Source organism: Balaenoptera ricei, chromosome 18, assembly GCF_028023285.1.
Source record: "Balaenoptera ricei isolate mBalRic1 chromosome 18, mBalRic1.hap2, whole genome shotgun sequence".
In the NCBI taxonomy this organism is placed as follows: Eukaryota; Metazoa; Chordata; class Mammalia; order Artiodactyla; family Balaenopteridae; genus Balaenoptera; species Balaenoptera ricei.
In genome coordinates, this window is record NC_082656.1 from 49,737,259 (window position 1) to 49,757,588 (window position 20,330).

At 40.4% G+C, this 20,330-nt stretch overlaps 2 protein-coding genes across 6 annotated transcripts in view; one reads left to right on the forward strand and one right to left on the reverse strand.

The window, feature by feature from the left end:
• DACH1 (dachshund family transcription factor 1) overlaps window positions 1-5,071 on the reverse strand; it is a 412,554-nt gene extending 407,483 nt beyond the window's left edge. The window contains exon 1 of the mRNA XM_059902726.1: window positions 3,668-5,071. Within this exon, the coding sequence (XP_059758709.1) occupies window positions 3,668-4,506 (839 nt within the window). The 5' untranslated portion in view covers window positions 4,507-5,071. The remainder of the gene's footprint in view (window positions 1-3,667) is intronic.
• The window catches only part of LOC132352308 (basic proline-rich protein-like), a 106,919-nt gene continuing 89,594 nt past the window's right edge, over window positions 3,006-20,330 (forward strand). For 3 of the 5 annotated variants that reach the window (XR_009498655.1, XR_009498657.1, XR_009498656.1), the window contains exons 1-3: window positions 3,006-3,475; window positions 15,372-15,508; window positions 16,115-16,225. Coding sequence is in view for 1 of the 5 variants with exons in the window: in XM_059902727.1 (XP_059758710.1) it covers window positions 3,199-3,475; window positions 15,372-15,376 (282 nt within the window). In the remaining 4 variants the exon portion in view is untranslated. Of the gene's footprint in view, window positions 3,476-15,371; window positions 15,580-16,114; window positions 16,226-20,330 lie in introns of those variants that run through there. The other 2 variants (XR_009498658.1, XM_059902727.1) reach the window with 2 other exon arrangements.

The window sequence follows — 20,330 nt, forward strand, 5'->3', positions numbered from 1 at the left end:
AGACAAAATCAACTTCTGGCAGTGCTCAAAAAAAAAAAAAAAAAAAAAATCATTTTAGATGACAAAATAGAACAGAGTCACTTTTTATTACCTGAATTCACAGAAAATTGAATGCTAACCCAAATCTACAAACAAGCAACTGACTCAGAGACTTGACCATGTACATAATTACTTTTCTTTTTTTTGTTGTTGTTTAATGGTTACCAGTTAATTAAGTGACCTCTGTTGGAACAGCCAAGTTCATGCAACTAATGTTTAGTTGAAAAATAATAATTAGAGGAAACTGATCAAGGTCAGACTTTGTCCTCTGACAACTTTTAAATATATTTCTTTATATTTTCTTTCATGCTTTGAGACCCCTATTTTATTTAGCTTTACTATCAAGGAGGTGACAGTCTCTGTTTCATCTCCTTGTGGTAATGACAGATGGCTTCAACATTTATTCTAGTTTTCATAGATAGCACACTGATGCAATAGCCCCAAGCAAATTAAATCCACTCCGAGGTTTGTTACTAACTTACTGAGCCACTTTGAGCAAGTTTATGAACGCTTCTTTTCCTTAACATCAAAAATTTTGGTTCCTCAGATTCTCTGGTATCTAAATACTCTTAAGAGACATAATTAAATACATGTTCTGTAAAAAGCTGAGAGTGCTAAGATTTAATGTTTCTTGCACACTATGTACATATTATTTTATATAGTTTGCCTTTCTGCACAGTTCCTCTTATCTTTTGCATAAATTATTCCTTTAGATAGTCTCTTAAGTAGCCAGAGGAGAAAGAAACCATAATGAAAGAAATCAATATATATAGATGAATGAAAAAAGATCTTAATAGTAAGGGCATAAACTGGACTTGAATGAAAAGGGTAATTTTTGTTTTGTAAATTCAAGATAAAAATATTTTAGGTATTGTTTCCAACGTTGAGAAATAAGACAGTAATACTTGTAATTATCACTAAAAACTAATGCATCACAATGCAAACAGTATATTTTGGTGAGAGGGAGTTCAATGATAAGTTTTCTATTTTCTTAGTCAGTGGCAGAATTAGGGAAACCTAGGCAGATATCTACAACTACACATCTTCAGTATTTGCATGTGTTTAGGTTTGAGAAAGTCTTGTAGTTGATAAAAGATCAAAATGCAATAGTAAATCAACAAACTTACCACATTTAACTTTAACCTGAAATAGAGTTTTGGAATAACACATTTAATTGTAAAGTATTAAAACGAGGTGATTGAAATATAATTAGAGTACTGATGAGATATTTTTGAAGGGATAAACAGTTTTACTGGATTTAACTTATCTTGGCTCTGAAAGTTTTAACTCCAGAGCCTTTGTTAACCTCAGGGAAAAAATATTTTAAAATTCTTTCCTAATAACTTTAAGAATATTCTCCAACCCTACAGTGAGGACTTCAATTCCAAAACCTGAAAATTCCAAATTTTCAGAAATTTCTGGAAAAAAAAAAAAACCCACAAAACATCAAGAGAATAATTGTAAGAGGTGTAACACTACCTGCTTTAAATTGATTATAACGTTGCAGTCTCTGAAGGGAGTTTTCTCCACCAATTTTTTTGCGTGTTATGTGAAATGGCCATTAATTATCTAGTACAGTGTGTGCTGTAAGAAACAAAGAAGATTCAAGAGAAGAGTGGTTTGGTTACTAAGAAAAACAGCGCTTCACCAATCTACTGGATAGGTAGGCAATTTTACCACAATCATATCTGAGCTGGCTTCAAATTTCGACTAGCATTCTTTATAACAACTCCGCAACAATTTTCTGCCCTGATTCTACTTGTTTTAACGGTAGATTTTTTGCAAATATGTTATCTTCTGTACACGCAAAGACTCCAATTATCTCCGTAAATGACGTTTAGTGATCAAGATTCCCCCTCAATCTTTACTGCCACCTGTCCAGACTCTTGGGCACGCGTGCGCGTACACACACGCGGGCGCTCAGCATTCACCCAAAAATAGTAGAAATGAAGGTTCAAAACCCAGATATACACCCATGGCCCGATGCAAAGAATGGCAAATAAACACGGAAAAGAGTTTCTGACTAGATCAGGGTAAGACATTTACTGGGTTGGAGTTCGAGTCTTTTTCGTCTTCCAGTCTTCCGGGGGCACTAGCCAGAAGTCTTCTCCCAAGGAAGAAATAGCTAGGGGCTTTTCTACCCCGGTTTCCTTCTGGTCTAGTCCTGCGCCTCTTTCCTTGCCGCCTCTGTTTCCCTAGCTCTACTAGGGGCACACACCCCAAAGGAGTAAAACTCCGCTCCTTCTCCCGATCTTTAAACTTATTTGGAGGGTACCGAAGTCGCTGCACACATTTTGCGCGCAGTTCCCACGCGCTCACTTCTAGACTCCAACTTTCCCTACTCGCTTTTACCCGGCATCTCTGAACTTTCCCCTCTGCAGCCAACGATGGGGACAAGACGGAACCGTGAGAGCGGGTGGAATGATCACTTCTACCCCGAAACTGACAAGTTACCCTACTCCCGCCCCCTCTCGGTAGATCCTCCCCCAGTGAGCGTTCATTAGCATAAAACTGGTCGGGCCGGGCTCCGGGTCCCGTGGCCTCTATAGAGTTCCCGCGCTTTGCCGGGCTGGGGAAGCCATGGCACCGGTATTCAGGTCCACAGAGCATGCCAGTGCAAAACCTGCACCTGCTCATTGCGTGAGCTACTAGCCCTTAACAAAAAAAAAAAAAAAAAAAGAAAGAAAGAAAAAAAAGAAAAGGGAAAAAAAAGGAAAAGAAAAAAAGAACAGTTTGGAGAGAGAGCGAGAGAGTAAGCTGTGGTCTTCCTTCCCCATCTCTCCGGTTCAGCTTCCAAGAGTCTCAGGCACCCGGTCACCTCCCCCTACGGAAGGAACCCTGCCGGTCCCCTCGCGTCTGCCCCGGGGCAAACGTACCCCTTTATCTTCTTTGCACACGCACACGCTCACACGCGGACACACGCACAGATGCGCGCACACACAGACCCCTCCCCTCCGCGGGCTTGCCCTCGGGGCTTCGGAGCTGAACTCGCTTTGGGTCCCCTGGGATTGCGCCGGCCTCTCGGCCTCTGGGGCCGTCCCCCTCCCGACCTCCAAGTGACCCACTCTCAAGGCTACCTCGCGGGGCCCTCACCCGGAGCGCGTCTTCCCGCTCCTCGAACCCTGCCGAGCAGGGTCACGACCTCCCTCCGCCCCCGGGATGCCGCCTGGCGCCTCCGAGCAGCCAGGCCAGTGCCCCGCGCCTGGCGGTGGAACCCGGGTCCGAGGGAGCGCGCACACGGGCGGCCGCGCTGAGAGGGGTCCCCTGACGCCGGCGCGGCCCAGGAAGGGCGCTGTGGCCCCTGGAAAGGCACCGTCCTCCTCCTTCCCGCCCCCTCTGCCCGGAGGCTTGGGGTTCTCGCGTGCCACAGCAGCTGCGCCCCCGCGCCCGGGCCAGCAAGGGGTGGACTCGGCCGGAAGAGCGCGATCTGGGCAGGGTGAGGTGCCAACTTCTCAGAGGGTCGGGAGCGGCCGGCGAGCCCCGAGGAAAGAGAGGAGAGGGCCGCGCTCGCCGGAGCGCGCGGCTCGCGGGCGCGCGGAGCGAGCGGCGCCCTGAAGGGAGCGAGGGAAGGGCGAGGAGACCGGTGGGAAGGGACCACGGGCGGCGGAGGCGGCCCCCCGCTCTTTACCTTGCGTTGGTGCAGTCATTGTAGAGGGTCTCGAAGTCCTTCCTGGAGATGAGTTTGCAGCGGTTCACTCCGGGCTGGATGGCGCCCAGTCCCCTCAGGATGCGAACCTGTTCCACATTGCACACCACGGGCGTGATCTCCAGCCGCTTCAGCTTGGTGTAGACGGTGTGCAAGCCCCCCACCAAGTGCTTCAGGAACAGGTCGAAAGCCTGGGGCAGGCAGATCAGCTCGCAGCCCTCCACCGTGAAGGAAGCCACTTTGGCCCCCCTCAGATCCACCATTTTGCACTCATTATTCTGGGGGGTGTTTTCCACTGGGGACGGGGTCGAGTACACGGGTTTCCCGGGGAGGGGCCCGCAGCTGCTGCTACTGCTGCTGCTGCTGCTGCTGCTGCTACTGCTGCTGCTGCTGCTGCTGCTGCTGCTGCTGCCGCTGCTGCCCGCGCTCGCGTTGATGGGGGTGCTGGAGGCGCCGCCGCCGCCAGCGCTAATGCCGCCGCCGCCGCCGCCGCCGCCGCCACCGCCGCCGCTGGCGGTCGCCAGGCTGGGGTTGGGGTTGCAGTTGCTGCCGCCGCCTCCGTTACCCGCGCTGCCGCCGCCGCCTCCGCTGCCGCCGCCGGTGGAGGTGACTGTGGCCGCCGCCGCCGCCGCCGCCGAAGCGATGGGCTCCGGCCGGAACAGAGTTGGCCCTGAGGACGCCGGGGGCCCGATGGACGGAGCCGGAGACGAGGTCGCCGAGGAGGTGGAGGTGGTGGTGCCGGAGGAGGAAGCAGACGTGGAGATCGGGGGTTGAGTGGGGACCAGCTGGGTCGGAGGGATCAAAGCCGCCGGCACTGCCATGGTCACATATAAGGGGAAACAGAAGGAGGAGAGGGGAAAAGTTGCCACACGCCCCGGGGAGGGCAAGGGGGAAAAGGGGGGCGGGGGGGAGAAGGAGCTAGGGGGCCACAACAACAACTCTGAGAGAGAACGACAAGGAGAAAGGGAGAGAAGGGGGGAAAAAGGAGGTGAGGAAAAGAAAGAGCGAGCGCAGGAGGGGCGAGCGCGAGAGGCGCTCTAGAGAGAAACGCACAAAAGTGTCCCGCAAGTCGAAATGCGAGTCCTCTCCGGGGGCTGGGATCGGGGGCTGGTTTGGAAGGGGGGGGGCGGGGAGGGTGGGCTGTTGTTGTGTGGGTCCCGCTCTAGCACAAAGTTAAGGATGAAGGTGAAAAGGAGGAGATTTGAAGGACTTGGGTTCTCCCTGGCAAGTACATTGATCAAAGATTGAGAGGGGAATGACAGAGAAAATGAGCTGAAAAGTGCAGGCTGCCGGCTGGACGAGTTGTTGTTGTCACACGGTGCAGAGGGGAGGAGCTCCGGAAACTTGAAATACCCTTTGAAGCCGCAAAATCCTCACTCACTAGTATTAACCCAAATTATCCAACCAGGAACTCGGAGCAGGGACTCCGAGAGCGCGAGACCCAGGGAAAGCGAGGGAGCGAGGAAAGGAGGAGGGGAGGGGGAGGATAAGTAAGAAACTATGGGAGGGACGGAGAGGAAAAGCCGGGACATAGAAGTGGCGATCGGAAAGAGGGATCATTGACTTCTTTCTCTTCTACTACCGTTAGACTGCATGTCTTAATATTCCATTTCGTCCGCGAAGACTTGTAATTTTTTCCAAAACCTTCTGAGCAATCGTCTGCCAACTTAAAGAGGAGCCAGAGCGCTCCGAGCTCTCCTTCAAGGATTTAGGATGTATCTCCGCTCGTTTTTTGCAATGAGATATAAATGACAACACATCTTCTCCCTTCATGATAATTAAGAAATTATTCTGAGGAAAATCCATGTGGAAGCAAAGCGCATGTTTTCTGCATCTGATTATTTTATCTGTCGGTTCGATTATTTATTTGTTTAAAGATAGTGAAAAATTCCAGGAGAGTTTTCAAGTTGTGGGGGAAAAGTCAGTCTGAAATCGCTTAAGAATCATGGAATGCTCTGCATTCAATCCCTCATTTCCTAATAGATTGTGGAAAGAAAGAAATGCTTGCCATGATGTGGATGGTTGAGAATAACTTCACTTTCGCCCCAAAGGCAGGTCAGAAATGCCAATCATACCGAAAGAATTCGAAGAGATAAGGCACCCTTGAAGATTTAGAAAGTGGGGGGGGAAACAGCACACTAATTTTTCTTACCTAAAACTCTGTAATTAATTCACCTGTCTTGCACAGACGCCAACCATCCTCATATCGTTTAAAACCCAAAGCTAGTTGCTAATGTGTTAGGTAACTATATGTGTGTGTGTGTGTGTGTGTATACACACATCTACACCCACATATATTGTATTTGAAAAGTATCACTGTATTTTGGGAAAGTCCTTCTCAGTTTGTAGAAACATGTTTTGTAAATAATGAAAAGAACAAAAACAAAGCTCGCTAGTTGACTTGTAAAGGCAGAAAGGGTAGCTATGCTTAAAAACATTAGGCTGAGTTTAGACTCTCTTCCTCTTTGCCTTCCTCTCTGCTTTTCTTCCCTTTTCTAACTTGTTGCATGAAAGTACTATTTATTCAAGGATTTTTGACCAACCTGTGATTTGAGCATAGGTCAAGTCTGTTCTCTGTTTATATCTCTAGGAATCTTAAATAATTAGGCTTTAAACCTGTCTGCACATGTTTATTAACTTTACAAGATAGAAACAGAGCTTTAGCATTTGACAGATTTTAAAAATAAACTATTAGCATCAGGTTCACAGTGTAGTGTTGAAATTATTATCACATTTCTTTTTATCATTTTAATTCTTTAACCTTTTTTGAATTTTAGTGTCAAAAGGTGCAGGAAATATTTATAGAGAAATATGGTACTATTGACTAATTAGTCTAAGTTTATACTAAACTTTTTGGGGCATAGCAGTTATATCAGGAGGCTTTCCTGGGTCATAAGAATTCAGAAAATTGATTGTTGCCAAAAAGTAGATTAACTTCTATGAGATAGCTAAAGTGTATACAGTTGTTTTGCCTAGTTAGCCAATGTAGTTTGATATATCCAGAAATAATTTATATTAATTTTCACTCCTCTTATCTGACTTCAGTTAAAAATAGGGATTGGATATATATCACATACATCAGAACACCTCTTTAAGTGTTTATGCCTGTTTTGGACAATATTACCTTTTTAAAAAAAAAAAAATGCCAGACAACTATGTTAATGAGTAGAGGTGAGGAAGAAGATATTAAGCCCTGAGAAACTAATTTTATTTTGGAATTGCATGCAGGACTTTAATAAACTCTGCTCTAGTTTTTAAAATGCTAAACTAGTTTCTTCGTTTTAAATTGTAGACCCACAAATGGAAGAAATCAGAATTAAATGCCCCAGATCTGCTCTAAGCATTCTCGTTTCTCATATTTCCTTAAACTGTCACTCACCTAATACCTGCCACACTCCGAAGCCACGGACAGGAAGTAATGATAGCTGACCAAGCCATAATCCCACCCAGCATCAAAGCAAAGTCCAAATTTTCTGCAGGGAACCCTGCATCTCCCAGCACGTGCTCCATTCAGAGGCAGGGCTTGGGGCGCCTGCCCCTAACTGAATGGGAGCTTCCTTCCCCTCACCCCCCATCTCAGGTCTCTAAACCGTTTTTTAGGAACTACCACTTACCCCGGTGATCAAACAATAGGATTAGAAAAGGCACATAATGCAAATTAAAATATGTAGGAAAGAAAAGCCTGGAAAAATTCAAATTTCTTCATTCCTTTTTATTTTTATTTTTTGGGAAATATTACCAGTGATTAAGGCAAACGGTATTTCATAACAGCAGATAAATCAACTGCACAGATTTCAAATTCCCACTCTTCCTATCCCATCTTTAGGTTTCCAAGCTTTTGTCTTGTTTGTTTATTGTTTTACATCTCTGTTTGGTTCAGGTCCTCTCCTTCCATGTCCTCCTCTCCAACCTGCACTCAATTTGCATAAGCATAATTCAAAGTACTGTAACTGATATTAGAAAATTCTCCCTGTGTGTTGTGAAGACATATTGTGCTAAAATCAATAAGACTGTTTAAAATTCAAAGACCTGCAAATTGTTCTGTTTGTCCTTTGATAGGGCCTATGCTGATTAAAATGCTACCAAGAAAGCTTAATTGCTGCACTAATTAAGAAGTCTTTAATTTCTTTCCTAGGATATCGTTTGAAGCTAAGCTTGTACCAGTTCAGGGAAGGTATTTTCTTCCCTCCCTCTGCCCCCTCCTGGCCCCTCCCTTCCCCTTCCCCCTCCTTCCGTGCCCCCGAAGACATCCCTGTGAATGGAACTAATAGAGAGAGTGGTCTCAGGGCTCACCATCTATTACTTAACAAAAATCGGCACAGGAGACAGAGTTCAGTGCAGTAGGAAATGCAGTTTTGAGAAGAGCTGTAAGGTCGCAGGAGACAGTGAGAAAATACAGACTAGCTGTTGCAGCAAAAGTCCCGGTATAACAACAGACACTTTAGCCTGAAGATGAGGGCATCCTATTTGGTTAAAAGGGACAGTGACAAGGAAATGCTTCTGTTGAATCAGGGAAACATAAAAATATACTTTCAAAACCTGTGCTTTAAAAACGAAGAATAAATCTGTAGAAAGGTGGACTTAGAGTTGGGATTTGGTAAGTATCATTTTATTTTATGAGTATAAAACCATGAATTCTATGGGGATTCATTTTTGACCCTTTTTATAACCCAGGGAGGCATAGCACTGTATTACATCCATTCCATCCTTATCTATTGACCTATTTTATTCACTGATTTCTCAAGTGGGGAAACTGACTAAATGATTTCACAAAGCTTTCTCTGTAATCAATAGTCATTTTAAAGTTATATTCATGCTGCATTATAATTCTGGTAAATGACTGCAAAGCAGAGGATTGTAAGAAAGATACAAATATTGACGAAGCCAGGATAAGTCATGTCTTTAAATCTTTAGGGTTTCAATATAGCAATTGATATAATTAAGATTGAAAATGTGGATTTCATAGAATATTAAAAAAAACCTAAAATGTTCTAATAACTTAAAGGCAATACATATCTGAATGTTTCTCGAATATCTCAAAATTTCCTGAAATCTTTGAGTATCCTCTTTTTATAGCATCACTAAATGAAGCAGAAACAATTTGGGAATATGCAGAAAGGACAACAAGAAAAGGTTCCTTGCAATTTTATTCTTTTAATTTTTCCCCAAGTTCTATTAGAAGTATGAACAGAAAAATACAGATGTATACCTCAGATATATACTGAATTCCTTTCAGTGACAGGACAAGGAGATAACATGCTTAATAGATTCAAAGGGAGACTTACCATTCCGAGCACGACGTCACTCTAATTATGTTTACTCTAATTGAAAGCAAGGTTTTTTGGAATCTGAAATTACTTTCAGAATTCTTTTTTAAATAATGCAAGTGGATCAAATGTTGATCACAAGCATTTCAATCTTTCAAAATGTATTGGAAAATTAAATGAAAAGTGGAGTTTGGTACAAACAATGCCCCAGGGCAAAAAACAACTAACACTAGATTTTCCAGTCCAGCCATAACACAAATCAATTTGAGCACACTTCTATGGCCAGACTGCCAGATTGTTATGACTGCTAATTCACTCAATCAAAGAGTGCATTAGCACACCCGGCACAAATAGCTTTCACAATAGGGTGCACTTCTGAACAATTCTAAGATATATCACAACGGCGAAGTAAAGAGGAAGATGATTTTTACATCTGCGTATTTACTAATGGACCTGTTTCCTTAATAGAAAAAAAAAAAAAAAAAAAAAGACAAACTTCAGGCAGAGGTTTATAAAGGAGCTCTCCAAGTTTGGCAAATCTAGAAAGATAACAGGGTACCAGTAGTTGACTGACTTTGTTAAACGTTTCTCAGGAGAGAGTCCAAAATTGATGTTTGCACTTCAGTAGTAAATCATTGAAGATGGAGAAATTATGCCAAGTAACTCTCTCAAGCCTTTTTAACTCAGACACACGGCCTCACCAATCAGCTCAGCAGATAAACCCTGACTACCTTAAGCAAAGACTTCCCTACTTTTACACTTTCTGTCTCTGCTCTCCCCACCTGGGGTTCCAACTTCTGACTTTTAGTGTCTCATTTCTACAGTCTCCCTCTTTTCCAGCTCCTGTCCCTCCTCAAACAAGGAATAAGACTTTTGTCTCAAGGATACATTCTCTAATCAGGTGCAGAGAGCTTGGTGATAAATTACCCAAAGGACAGAAGGTGGGGAGCTGAACACATTATAACTTGAAGCGCTCAAACTTTTTATTACAAATTGCCGTTCTTAATAAAGCAGTGGTCAAAATGGTCATAAGTAACTCTGACTTGTTTTCCAGCATGGAAATGCATGGACCATATATGTATACTTACTGAACACATGTAGTAATCACCTATTCATGTTCACATTTACATAGATGTCAGAACCAAATGGCACAATTTGGCAGTACTGTTCCTCTCTCCCTAATCTTCTATCCTCACCCAGTTTTCTCCTGGTTCAAAATGAGGGTGACATGTTGGCCGAAAATACTTTGCTGGTTATGGAGCATACTGTAAGAAATCTCTAAACCCATGTCGGGGGAGAGAAAGGAGAATAGTTAGAGGAGCAAAGAGGAGAACAGTTACAAAGAAAAAAATCATCATGGAATGGTTTTCCTTACTCCAAACTGCATCATTTCTACAACAAGTAGTCAACTCTCCATGATAATTTGGTTATACTTTCCCATCACTACTTACTTCCAGTGTTAAGTATCCTAATTCCATCTGGGGGTTGGTATTAAGAGTTGCACAGGCAAATATTTGATTAAAAAAAAAAAAACCACAGTGAGATCATTTTAGAGTTGTATCATAAAAGGAAGCAGCAAAAATAATGATATAAATTGAGATTAATTCCCTTCATCTCTTAAATGGTAAGAGGGATGGCAGACTGGATTGAAGGTCAAAAAGTCAGGCAGATATTTAAATCCCTAGTTTTCTAGGAACTATTGTACCTTCAATTGCACCTTTTCATATATGGCATTTTCTAATTGTCATACTCCTTTCTTTTTAAATAGCCAAAAGCTCATTTTTCTCTAAAGAATATCAGCATTAAGATGTATGAGTTGCTCGAGGGATACATAGTTGGGAACGGGGGTGGGGGGTGGAAAGAAGTCTTATGTAGTGTAAATGCATGTTTAATTTAAAACATAAATTATGGTGTGATTTTGCAATGTTAGGAGAAATGTATTAAACTTAATTATAAAAGTTTCTACTGATTCACTGTCTGCTTTTCTGTTTTTGTTTTAACTTATTATCTTGGTCTTTTTTCTTTCTCTTTGCTTTATTAAATAAAAGAAGAGGTCATTGTCCAACAAATAGCCTATAAAAATTGTTCTATTTGAAGTCAGAAATTTCAAGGATAGTTAAAAAAGAATAAACTGTTTATTTATTTATTGCCCTTCAGAACAAAGAGATTTTTTTTTTTTTTTAAGTTGAAAGAATAACAATTGCCACCTTCCAGCTCGAGATCTTGTATGTCAAGTTTCAGCCCAGAGCAAATTTTTACAAGTTATAAACCCCCTGTAACAGAGGGGGTTTATTATAATGGAAGTGCTGACACAACCTTAACTATAGCGTTGTAAACAACTATGCTATAATATCCATTAAGCAGAAAGAAAAATAAGCTGGCTGATCAATAATTTATACAAAGAGTACCAACTGCAGACATAATAACTGTAATGTTTGCAAAGCAATCTCTCCGCTCTCCAGGCTTAACAGTAAACGCAAACTAGCAATGCTGTTAATTTCCAACTCCTACAGATAAGAATACAAACAAATTACTTAAAATTATATTTTGCTCAACATTTAGCATGCCTCGATGGGATAAAATAAAATTTAATTATGATGCAACTTGTGCCGGATGCAAAGCTGTTTTGTTTTCCAGCACATTTTATTATGAAAGGACATTCATTTGGAACATCAATTATGGGGAAATAGTGTGTTTCAGTGAGTTGACTTGGGTCAGGCAGGCTCTTCTAAGAGTTATTCAGACATGGAAACAGATTGACACTGTTTAACTTCAAAGAAAGTTACAGGGTTTTACAGAGTCACAACCTGAAATACAATCCTGCAAGCTCTGATCCAAGTCAACTGTCAGTAAAAACACACCTTGTCATTAGAGTTCATGGGAAAAAGACATTGGTTTGGAAAATGTGGCCATGGTGAGCAACCAGTGAATCTTGGAGTGCTCAATTAATGGTAAACCTCTTTTGCATGGGAGCTAGATGGGTCATTTCTACCTAATAAATGTAGAGCATAAAATGTGAGCATTATTTTCTTTTCTGGAAAATTTGAAAAATAGAATTTACTTTGAAAAATAGTATTCGTTACTGCTTTGCTTTTTATAGTGTTCACACAGGTGTGTCATGTTGATGTTTTTGTTTTTGTTGATGGGTTTTAAAGCAGGAAAAGAGGATTTGAGAGGAGTCAAAGAAGGGAATAGAGTTGAAAGATACCAAAGTGCTCACGATGTACATACTAGAGGTTGAACCAGACTGTACATTTCTGAGGTTCACACGGCCATCAGTCTTTTTGTCTGTTCATTTCCTGGGGGTGTGTGGAACCCAGTAGAATGAAGAGACTTTGCTATCAGAGTTGTGAAATGGCGTATTACCCTGTGAGCAATTGCACTTAGAAAGGAACCAGTAATTTATATGAGAAGTGTTTAAGATTGCCTGCTCATGCAGTGATCCATGCCAGGTCAGTTCCAGTAATGCCAGAAAACAAAAGGAGGTGCACATCCCTGGGAAAGAGACACCTTATATGCCTTAAGAGCTCGTGAGGGGAAGCACTAAAATGCCATTTTCTCAAATGAACTGGTCATTACCATTTAAAATCCTGAGGGCTGTGAGACTGGGGAAGAGAGAAAGAATTTTTCTTTTGATTTAACAGGGCTCTGAAGTCCTAGTTTTTAAGGGGAAGGTATTTTGTTGTGATTGTCTCAGACCTATGCTTTAGCAAAGGTTAAATCCTGAGACGGAGACGCATTTTTGAAGAACGGAATGGAAAATGATGAACACAACTGCTCTGAGAATGTACCTGGCCATCTAAAAAAATAGCACAAATGAACTTATTTACAAAACAGAAATAGACTTACAGGCATAGAAAACAAACTTATGGTTACCAAAGGGGATGTGAGGTGGGGTGCGGGGGGAGAGATAAATGAGGAGTTTGTGATTAACATACACACACTACTATATATAAAATAGGTAACCAACAAGGACTTACTGTAAAGCACAGAGAAGTACACTCAATATCTTGTAATAACCTATAATGGAAAATAATCTGAAAAAGAACACACACATATATATGTATGTATAACTGAATCACTTTGCTGTACACTTGAAACTATCACACACTGTAAATTATCTATACTTCAACTAGTAAAAATAAGACAGAAATTAACCGTTTAAAAAATTACCAGTACAGAGAGTAATGCAACGCTCTACTGATAATGTCTTCACCAAGTTCGAAGTTGTTGTTATTAATTTTTTACTTGGGTAGATTATCCCAGATCAACCCCTCACTCCACCAATTTTCGGAGAGGACTGTGGGATACTAGCAGGGTGTTATATAAGAAACTACTTTCTGAGAATTCTTCACAGGCCTCTTTATTCTTGTTTAACATAATCAAAGTACAGACTCTGAGCGTACTCAGGGAAGGGGTTGCACTACTGCCATCCTCAGCCTCATGCTTTCCCCATGTGTTGCAAAGTCATTTTAGTTTTTGAACCAGAGTTCAGTTCATTCACATGTCCAGCATAGCCCCACTTGTGTATTTAAAGAAAGAACTAAAGAAAACAACTATTTCCTGTATAAGTCAGATTTTATAATTTATTGATTGGCTCAAGATTCAGCACATCCAGGAATCTTTGCAGATAATAACTGTCACCATACATTCCGATGGGTAAGGCAATTATCTTAGGCTTTTACACTTGTTGATATGTTTCTCTTCAGGTGGTCTCAAGTCATTTCCATTCCTTTCAGATAGAGAATATAATGCTTAGCACTTGCTGGGTGCTCAGTAAAAGTTAGCTGGATAATTAAAACTGCTTCTACATTATTCCACCCATTTCCTTTGTCCCCAAGTTGTATAAACTGCTCATTCCCCAAATAATATATCATTTGATTCAGACCAGGATATTGCAGACTAACAAAATTTTAGTTATGCTCATTTTTGTTCTAATATATAGCTAATTTAGGAAAATTCTCAAGGCAAAAATCTCGAGATGCGAATAAATTGGGTTTCAAAGAGCTGGAAAAGAGATTTTTAGTCCTATAACAAAGGCTCGTATCTGGGACCCATAAAGAAAGAATCTTGTTAGTCATTCAAGGAGCCATTGAGGAGTCTTCATCAAGACTGAAAATATAAGTGAAAGTATACTCTGAAGTGCTGCTACAGATGATGAGGAAAAGTATTTAAGTTTGTGTGTGAAAGAAACTCTACTTCCCAAATGTGAGTAAGCAGAGGGGGTATGCAAAAATTTGTATGGTTTTGTTTTAACACTGCCATCACTTCAATATTCATAACAAAGCTCATTTATTTGTGTACTGATTGTATACTGGTTGCTGAGGATGTAAAGAAGAAAAAGATATTCGTCCTGATCCGAATTTCATATACATTATCTCAGTTGAGTCTTTTGACCATAACATCATTGAAATTTCCCATTAGGGGAGTCCGCAGATCATCTAATCCTTGGATTGCAGATTTCATTTGCCATTTCCCCTTCCAGTGACCATGCTTGAAATCACAAATGGTTCTCTGCTCTTCCCCTCAGAGCTCAGAGGCAAGCTCAGAACATTCCCAGTCCGTTGCACTCATCTCTGATCTTGCAAAAGAGGAAATTAACAATTAGCAAAATATGAGAACTTCCCTTTATACTCACAGGAGTTGAGGCCTAAGACAGGTATTAGATTCAAATCCTCATTGATTTTCTTTCCCCTAGCTATCCTTGAAGGAGACTATTTTGACATAAGGAAAGGAAAATATTTTTTTCATTTCATATGTAAGGGAACTGAGAAAATGATAGACTGACACATTTGGATCTAGACTCATGCTTCTCTGCCTGTTTCTACCCCTGTATAATGCATTTCTATAAGGTCTAATAGAGCCACTAGATGTGTTCTCAGTGACTGCTTAGATGTATGTGCTTATGTACTACAATGCATCATGATTAGAAGGGAGAATTCTAAAAAAGAATTGGGGAAATACTGTTATTTCAGGAACAAGATTTTGAGATCTTGAGAAATACTTAATCAGTTTGTGACGTTAGAAAGTTAGTCAAACTGTAAAAACCCCTGGGGTTCCTTGACTTTTGTGACTACCCCTGGTTTCCTTAGGTTAGAACATGGCAGTATCCACCAGTAAAAGTCACCTGTTGAAGTGCTTTGCAAAATCAGGTATCAAACCTGCAGTCGATCGTGTAAACACATTACTTATCTGTAGTGCCTTACTAGCCTTGGTTTGCTTTTCCACAGAGGACTAGACAGCCTCTTTCTCCTATCCTTTTTTTAACCTGGTTTCAGAAAGTTCACTCTCTACTTCTTTTCCGAGAGATGATTCAGGGATCACTCACAAGCAATTCCCAGCAGAGCAATACCATGCCCTCCGGCTGCCCCATTTAAATTGTCTGAACTGCGTGGCTTTTTCATTTACTCTCCCTTTAGAGTGAAGCTGCAAAGTCAAGAAGACTTGAATGGCCTTGTGTCTTCAAAGAAGCGCCTTGAGCTCTGGAATGCAACAGAATGGGAGAAACCACTGAACAACAGGAAGTGTCAACAACGTGGCAGGAACGCCTGGGCAGGTGATTAGGGCCTTACTTTAGGTATTTTCTAGAACAAGGCCACCAACTCAGCTGAACAAGAAGATGGATCTTTTTCCCACAGAAACTAATTTAACTGATTTTTGAAACACATTGATAACAGTGTGTGCATAAATTTAAGTACATACTTTCCAGGCTATTCTTTGTTATACTTTTATGTAATTGATTTGATTGACAAATTAATGATAATTATTACTAAAGAAGAATTAAAATTTCCAATAGTCTGAATTTTGATCCTAACAGAAAGCTTTGGACCTTGACCAGATAAAGCATTAAAAAAGACATAAGATCAAATTAATTTTAATAGCTAAAACTCATTTACACTTATTTGTAATCTATTTCAAGCTTAAGTTAAAGGAAAACTAAAATGTTCCTAAATACTATATGCAAAGAGTAGCATTTGGAAGTTTAATTACTTCTAAGCACAGAATACGAAAACGTGGAATTAATAATTATAATTGATAAGCTTCATTGTAAATATAATAGGTATCAGATGGTGCATTCAGTAACTAAACAAACAGCATTTTATATGCAAATGTAAAGAAATAAACTCATGTCTTCAATGTTGCTTTTAATCTTCATATTTAGGAATAATCATCATCAGTTTCTTGATAAGTTTTCTTAGCCAAATGTCCTCATAAATCTGACTACCACTTATTGAATATCCAAAAGAAGCCTCCCAATCAGGAACTGTCAAAGGTAAATATACAATGTGATGTTTATACGTACTGGATTTATGTATGTTAATATGGTTAGCCATCATGAGACATAAGATATTCAAAATCAACAACAAAGTAATGCTGTATTTGAAGTCCTCTAGATGTGAAAGGCACTTACTGTGATCATTTTTAAAAATCATATTTTCTCTAAAAATGTACTTATATTTTTATAGTTTGATAATCTCTTATTATAACATATTCGATAAAATATCTTTTCACAGTTGTTTAGATACACAGAAACAGTTTCAAGGAATTTCTTTACAGCACCCACACATACTCCCACATGCCTATTTTCAGAATTTTCAAAATAGCAATTACTTCTTTAGATTTATAGCCTAGAACTCATAGTACTTTTGGTATCCAAAAGTTATTTACTTTTTGTTTCCATTTAAGTAATTTCAGTCTAAAAGCACTTAACAATCATAATAACATGGCAAAAGTTTGTTTTGTAAACACTTCATTATCAGCCTTTGTTTTCTGCTATAATGCTTTAAAAATATCTTCTGCTGTATAAAGGACATTTTTGCAAAAAGGCAGCTCAAAACTTGTCCTTCCCTTCCTTTCATTGATCTGTTGCCTCTGAGGTAATATGAACAGCTATCTCCAGCTCTCCCACAGGCAGGCTGAACATAATAATAAGGTAGTGTTACAGGCCTATATCTATGAATGATTATACAAGGTGCCAGTTCTTTTCCATTAAAGATAAGGTAGCAAAGATACTATAGAGAAGAAAACTGGTTAGCACAAACAAGGGAGGGCTTCTGACTTTAAGATTTCGTTATTTCTCTGGTAACCATTGAGTTTCTCTTGCAGTTGGGTTTCCAATAAGGTGAAGGCGCCCTCTGTAGGAGACTCCCAGTAAATGCCGCTTCTCTATACTTGGGTGACGACATACAATTTGTTTTTTCCCCTCTTCTCCAATTTATAAACAAACAAACAAACACGGTATTCTGTGTTAACAAGTTTGAACTCTATAAATCTTAGAGGGAAATTAGTATAAAGCCTGCAATCAGCTATGCAAATCTAGTGCATTTTCTAAATGAGAGAAATTGAACACTAAGAAAGCTGTACAGCACATTGGTGTTTGATATTTACTGACATCGTGGTATGTAATAGGATGGGTACTATAAATTCAGAGGAGTTGCTGAAACAGAAAGACAGAAGGTCTTTCTTGGCATAGTTGAGTGAATAGTGGATCTAAACAGAAGAATCCACATGCGGAAAGACACGTTCCTCACCGAATAAATACACCTCCCCAAAAGGTCCTCTTATATCTTCTTATAAAGGTTACCATAATGCAGATTCATTATCAGTCCCACTGGGTAGCATATAGCTCAGTAAGAAATTGCTTTTGTTAACATGCTCCTAGAAAGAGATTAGCTGTTTCACTGGATCTCTTGGGGCTCTTTGAAATTTTGGGAATTCTCTCTGTAATTTAAAATGGAAGTTAAAGCCAATGTGAATAGACTAGGGAAAATCTCACAAATTAAACCTCTCCATCTGGAAGTTTCTTCATCACTCATTGCAAAAGTACAAGCTGAAATCACTTTTGGTACAGGTAGGAGAGATTACATCAGCGATGAAGCAATTACATGTATACTAATGCTTTAAGAATTATGCATTTTCGTTGCAAAGAAAAAGACCGAAAATTTAAATTCAGAGCAGCAATTTGGATTTAATTTTTGGTCTTTATTGACTTTGCATATTACTTAGAGTTTATCACTGAAGCCATCTATTTACATTTTCTGGGCTATGACTTTAGCCCCTATGGAATGTGTATAGGAGAGGCTAGTATCACCTGTATTGTAAATTAGGGGATGAACAGATGGGCATGGAGAATAAAAGTAGGGAATATCTGCCTCTTTTTACCTACCCGACCTCATTTGTCCTTCAATATCAGCTCAAGCATCCCCTTCTCCGAGGATCTATGCTCCCATAGCACTGGGTACATACCTCAACCAAAACAATAACAATTACGGAGAGATTACTATAGCCTGGCACTGTGTTAAATATTTTATATAAATTATCTCATTTAATCCTCACAGTACATGAGAAAGGTAGGCAATTACTATTATCCCAAAACAAATATGAGGATACTGAGGCTTGAGAGGTTAAATTACTTGCCCAGTCTACTCCAGGGCCTGCTTTCTTTCCCACTATGATGTACTCCCTTCTGAATCTCTTATTTTCCCACCTGACTATCTTTCACACGCTCAACTTATCTGCATCTCTGGCTTCCTAACACAACTGCCTGGTGAATCCCCAGCCACGACTCACACAGCAGTCTGCTGTCCCTCTGGATGGCTGAGCATTGCTAAAGATGTTTCCATCGCTATGCAGATTAGTATTCTTAATTACTCATGACTCTTAGTTGCCAGCTTTAAATTTAAGCTACTTTATCCAGAAAGGGTGCTGAATGAGCTCATGTCATCATGTTAATAGGTTGGTCAGGTCTCCAGCTGGTCTCAGAGATGACTACAGCCAGAGATTCAAACCTTACCTCATATCATTTCTGATCCCTAAAGACACATTTTTCTAGATGCCTTCCTCAGTTTCTCAGTCTGGCTTCTTCCCACACAGCTGCATTCATGGTACCTAGCGGCCACCATGCCCGGTGCTTCTAACTCTACCACCAGAGATGGATTGAGTTTAGCTTTCCTGATCCCTAAGTTCAGAAATCCAAGACAGGGCTTTGATTGAGTCACCTTGGGGCAGATATATATTTCTGGGTGAAGAAACTTGTCAAGGGCAGTATTAGATACTGGTTAAGAATGTATGGGATGTGAAGTAACACACCTAGAATTCAAAACCTGGTCTGTGTGTGACCTAGGACAAGTTTCCATCTTGTGCCTCCATTTCCTTGTCTGAAAAAAGGAGATAATAATTGTACCTATTTCATTGCATTTTTATGATGATTAAATAAGTTAATATAAAAAACTTTGACTTGTGCCTGGTTCTGGATACGTTAGTTATCACTGATTGTACAGGTCTTGGGATTGAGACAAATATTCACTCACAGTTCACTCACTGTAGCCAAAGAGACAGAGTAATTTAAGAGCATTGAAGCTCACCCTTGAGGGATATGCTGAACGTGGAGGCTGGGGAGTTTTCTAGAAGGGGGACACTTTTCCAGAAGAAAGGTTGAGAAGTGCTAGACAGACAAATCATCAGAGGCCTGCTATACAACTCTGAAAATGTATCATCTCCTGTACCAATAGAGGACCATTCAACAATCCTTTGATGTGCCCTTGATCAGCTCCATCTTGTCTTCCCTTCAGTGATAATTCTAAATCTTCCTCTAATGCTAGACCCCACTCCTCATGTACTCGATCTGTATTCTCTAATGACACTCCTTTTGGTGCAACAGGAAATTTATGATTGTCAAGTCTTTACCTTTTCTTGCTTGGATGTTGCTAGAGCCCCCTAGCTGACTCCCTTTCCCAATCTTGCCCTTCATCCATCTACACTATTTTTGGATCCACACTGGAACTTGAATACATCTTCCATGTAAATCTGGCCATGCAGTCCATATACTTCAAACTCTTCAATGGAGCCCTGTCTGCCCTGGCCCCCAAGATCGGCCCCCTGGGTCTGTCTCCAAAAAAAGTTGGTGATGACATCACCAAGGCATCTGATGATGGGAAGGGTCTGAGGATTACAGTGAGACTGACCATTCAGAACCGACAGAATGAAGTCCAAGATAGTACTGAGCCTGACCTAAAAACCTTCTTTTCCTTTTCTGTTTTGTATTTGAATACTCTCATGTGTGATTTTTATTTTAGAAAGTGTAAAGTGCTGAATTTGTAAATTAAATCATGCTATTCCTGTGGTAAAAATACTTCTATTGCTTCTTATTAGACTTTGAACAGCACTCTGTTCTCTTTCTTGATAGTGTTTTTCATAACTTTTAATTTTCCATTGGATTGTTAACTTTTTTCTTGTGTGACTGTATCTACTGGTAATAAGTTCTTTTAGCACATTTCTATTTTATTCCTTATTGTATTCTCTGTACAGTATAGTAATTACATATAAAAGGTATACAGTATTAATTGAATGATAAATGGCCTACTACAAGTAATATGTAT